We start from the raw sequence: 4,912 nt of genomic DNA, 5'->3' as shown, positions 1-4,912 counted from the left end.
AAAAAGATCACAAAAAAGACTATTTTAATATCAAAATTAGAATGTATTGTAATATCATAAGCGTGTTTTTGCGTGTTTTAAATTATTATTCCATACTAAAGTAAACTTAAACTTTAAAATACCCCTTCAAATTTCTTTGATGTTCATGAAATGAATTTAAATGTGTAACATTTTTTGAAGTTTTTTTTCACATGGCCAAAATTTTGAGTTTTTTAAATTTGTTTTCGTAAAAGTCGTTCTCAGTATACAGTCAAGCAGATGTTAAAAAGTATAAAATTAATTGTTGTCAGTTATAATACTGTCACCATTAAGTCTTTTCTCATTAGTTTGATGTAAAAGCGATATTTTAATTTAAAATGGCTAACACGGTGATCAGTTAGTTGTCCTAAACAACTTATTTTAATGAAATCAGAATGAACTGAAAAACAAACGCTCTACAGACTTAATCAAAATAAATCTCGCAACTTTTCTAAATTAGTTCATTTAAGTCGTATAACTAAGACAGAATATACACTTAACCACATATAATGTAAAAAGTAAATATTTATTTTTACTTTTATATAAAATTTCCAAAAGTACCCTGTGGCGAAAATAAAAAGTTATGTTCAGACGACAGATTACGCGGTTAAGTCTTACTTAATGTTTCACTATGTCTAAACGTACACAAATCGATGAAACAATCCAAAAGTATTTTACAAAGAAGGAATGGGAAGAAATGTGCTCTTATGAAAAAATGCGTTATACCAACATTAAACTGAACTATGACATGATGTGCAAATTAGGTAAGGCCATTAATTTCCCGCCATTACTAAAGTAAATGTGAATGCTAACTTTAAGGCCTAAGCTTATGATAAAAAAGTCCCTAACTTTTACTTTAGTAATACTAATAGTAATATTATTTTTTACTTCTCATAATACTCAATGAAAGCTGAAGTATGTTACATATTACTAACCAAAGATATTAGTTATAGAGATAAAATGACCGGCACTTCGGCATTAGTCCTAACTTACGTACTTAAACTGCTAAAAGTTGACAAAGTGGATATTTAGATGTCGCGCAGTTGGAATAGGTATTTAGTTACTATTTATTTCATGTTGTCACTATGCCGTGATTTGTCAATGAGTACAACGTTAGCGATTAGCAATACATCAGCATAATGAGCGGTTCACAGTATGTAAATATTTTGACTTCCGAAGCCTATTTTCTGAGCGAAATGTACCCACGTGTCCTAATTCTCTTGTTTATTAATAAAGAAAAAAAATCATCTATTCGCAAAGAGAAGCTTCAGGAGACGCCATGTAGAAAGAAGAAAACACATCTTCCCTTAAAGTTAAACAGGAATGTGTATGTGGAGACGCCATATTTAACTAACTTGCTGTTTCCCTCAAGTTAATGGCAAGATTGATCGAGATTAGCCAATTCTATAAGCGTGAAAAGCAGACTTAAAAACAGAGAAAGACTTCAAGGGGTGGCATGGGGCAGGTTTGAAGAGTGATCCCCTGTGACACTCCCCAGTTATCCCCCAGGGCGTATGCTAAGTTTGGTTGCGAACGGCTAAAAAATGTATTTGGTAAATTTAAAAGCCAACAGCAGACGACATTTCTGTTTTTATATATATATAGGTACATGCCTAAAGTTAGGCCTATGGATAATTATATCTAATAGGTTAATGTTACTGTAGTATAATCTCTAATTTAGAAGTAGTTATGGTTTAACTTGTTAGCCAAGGTCGTATGATGGACTATTTCAGAGGTCAAACACCGGATTATTTTTCAGTGAAGATAAAATTATTTTAATTTTTATTGAGACTGTAAGTGGCAACAATATAACTGTCAATACAGTGGAACTAACTTAGAAAGAAAAGTCAGTGTACAGCTTTTTGAGTAGATTATATTATTTTTCAAACTTTATAACAACCTTTCGACCACTCCTATGGTCATTAAAATTAAACTATACATTGGATTTCCTCTCCTTACAACAAAGATCTAATTTGTGTTGGGATTGGCGTTTCCATTAAGATCGTAGGCCTAAGTTATCTTTTAAGATAACCTAAACAAATGTATTGAATATCACTTTAATTACTGCATCATTTAATAAGCGTTCAACCGTAATTGACTAAACATAAAGTTAGTTACCTAGGCTAACATAAAACTTAAGTTATACCAAAGCTTTTGATTTTAATATTGACTCTTGAAAAGATGCAAGTTAGCTTAAAAATGTTAGGACATAAAAATTAAGAATATTATTAATATTATCTTATTAAAAAATTATCAGAGTTTAAATAAATGTAAATCAACTTGATATCTAATTCTAAATTTATATGGGAATAATTACTAAGCCTAATTTATTTAAGGCTATAAGTTGAAAAATAAGATCTATGTTACAAGTTTTTTCTTTCAATGTGTTACTTAACTTTTAATGATACGGGAAAGATAGCCTCATCAGTTTAGGCCTAATAACAGTTAGGCTTAACATTAGTTTCCATGACACCTGTTTCTTTAACTTACTCGAATGTTCTAACTTAAACTTTTATTTATTTTAATACTAACATATAGACCTAATATCTCAAGGTTAATTGAATTAGGGTTAAATTATAATTATCAGGCAGACAGTAGCACTGCCTACGTAGGGATGGCCCGGATTGTTCATCGATATAGTATTTTAAATATATCCTCAATAGGTCATCAGATCTTTACAATACTATACAGTGTTTCCTTTTATAACAATATCTATGTAATGACTGAGTCACAAGTTCTAGGAATGTCTGTAAATATTATAGAAAAAAGTTTTAATTTCTTGTTCTTCTTCCTTCTGTTTCTTTTTTATTACATGTTAACTCAAAAACCAAAACAATAGTGTCAACCAATTTCACTGAGGTGACATAGTTTCAAACGGATTATCCGCTTTTATAAGTATTATTAATAACTAGTAGTAATTAAAAAATCATAATTCTAATGTAAACGATGTTATCATTACCCCCTTGTAGTTAGCTTTCTTACAGAAATTTGGTGTTCCTTTAAAAAGGGTGAAACAGGAATTACCAACCAATAATAGATAAACAGTAAATATTACAGTTGGAACCTCATTGTATTTAGAACTTGGTTATAAATATAACTTTCCTATGTCTAATAAAACACTGCTTTAAAAAATAAGCAAACAAGTCAAGAAAAAGCATTTTAAAAAAGTAAATAAACGTAGGGATGGATGATATCAATCCTTCAAAAAAAAATGTAGACGAGATAGTAGGGATTGCATTTGCTGTTTGTAGTTTAAAATAGTCTTGACCATTAGATAGTTGTTGTTTTACCTCCACTATATACAGGTCCTCGCGCCATACGACTATAATACCACCTTTGTCTGCTGGTTTGATGGCGATGTCATGTCTATCTTTAAGTTCTTCGATGTGTTTTTTTTTTTCTCTCATCTCTCTGCAGGTTGTGTTTAAACGTGTGTTTATTAGAGACATTTAGGTTGTTGATTTCTTCTTGACATTTATCGATAAAATACTCTAAAGCTGGAAATTTTCCTTGGTTAGGTGTCCAGGTGTTATTGTGACTTTCGAATGGAAAGATATCATTGTTCTCGTCAGATGGATTTTGGTTATTGTCAACAGAACTGTTGTTGATGAAGTGGGTTTGTAAGCCTAAACGGCGAAAAAAATTGTGCGACATCTCTTTTGTTGTTGAAGTCATCAGCATGATGGCATGTAGGAACAAATTTAAGACTTTTTCTCAAACTGATCTTTTAACGTCTGATAGTGGAAGGTCAGGAGGGATGTTGATGACCTGATTGGGTGAAGCAGTCAATGGACTTTTGGTTTGAGGCTTACTGCTCTTGATATGGTCTGTTTGAACTTCGTGGTTTAACTGGTTAGATGTTTGTTCGATATTATGTCGAATAAGTCTTATTAGTTGTGGGTGTAGCCCATAAACAGTATAATAATGATTTTTAATGTTTTGTAAGTTTTTTTAACTTATGGAATTTTACGTTATTTAATGTGATAAACTACTTTTCATTTAGTTCACGGATTTTCATGTGTTGAACGTGACGTCTCTTTGTCAGTCATTTCATATAGATGACGGCATTGATATAAAAGGTTTTGAGATGCAAAAACACTTTGTTGGATGACAGAGTGAAAACAAACACGTATTAAGTTTGTGGAACACTAGGTGAGTATCTTGGTGACTATAAAGTTCCTCATGGTTAAACACAAGTGGATGAAAGTTTAGTCGAAAACCATTAGGAAATAATACGATTGCATAAACAAGTACTTAATAAAAGTAATGTGACAATAGTACCTTGTTTTTGACAAAGTGGAGCGAAAAAGATTAAGTCCACAAAATAAAATAGTCTGAGAATGATTGTAGGAAGGAAATCGTGCTATGATGTAGACTTGTATTGATGTTTAGGGTTAGTCATGTTATATTCGTTGTTTATATAGAACCGCAAAAATATATTTAAGAAGAAAAATCAGCTAAAAAAAACTCTTTGGTACGATTAAATCGAAAACAAAAATTGGAAAAACTTTTAATGCGAAATAGATGCCTTAATATTCACAGAGTTTCGGGCTTGGACGCCCTTCCTCTGGTGATTTTAAACTGTTATGGAATAGAACGTTCGAAATTAACATCATGCAACAGATCTAATATAACATACACGTGAAACACTGGGAAAACAAAGTTTGTACAATATGATAATATATATATATATATATATATATATATGAGAATAAGAGTCCAAATAGGAGTAAGAATCTATATAAATACAATAGTACTGTCTGTTGTCTGTCCATGTAACTACTTCACAGAACATGGATGTATCTTCACCCAAATTGGTATGGCGGTATTAGGTCCATGCGGGGATACATACAAATTTTCAGTTTTTGCTGTTTTTATGGACGTTTTTACCACT

The 4,912-nt window shown here is 31.2% G+C and overlaps 1 protein-coding gene across 1 annotated transcript in view; it reads left to right on the top strand.

The window, feature by feature from the left end:
- Window positions 1-649: 649 nt before the first annotated feature.
- The window catches only part of LOC106475858 (probable histone-lysine N-methyltransferase PRDM7), a gene marked incomplete at its 3' end in the record, with an annotated part of 18,561 nt that continues 14,298 nt past the window's right edge, over window positions 650-4,912 (top strand). Inside the window, exon 1 of the mRNA XM_013936532.1 lies at window positions 650-782. Coding sequence (XP_013791986.1) covers window positions 650-782 — 133 coding nt within the window. The remainder of the gene's footprint in view (window positions 783-4,912) is intronic.

The sequence above is a fragment of the Limulus polyphemus genome, unplaced genomic scaffold, assembly GCF_000517525.1.
Source record: "Limulus polyphemus unplaced genomic scaffold, Limulus_polyphemus-2.1.2 Scaffold9303, whole genome shotgun sequence".
Lineage (NCBI taxonomy): Eukaryota > Metazoa > Arthropoda > Merostomata > Xiphosura > Limulidae > Limulus > Limulus polyphemus.
The sequence above is the reverse complement of the archived record's forward strand: the minus strand, read 5'-3'. Positions and strand labels throughout refer to the sequence as shown.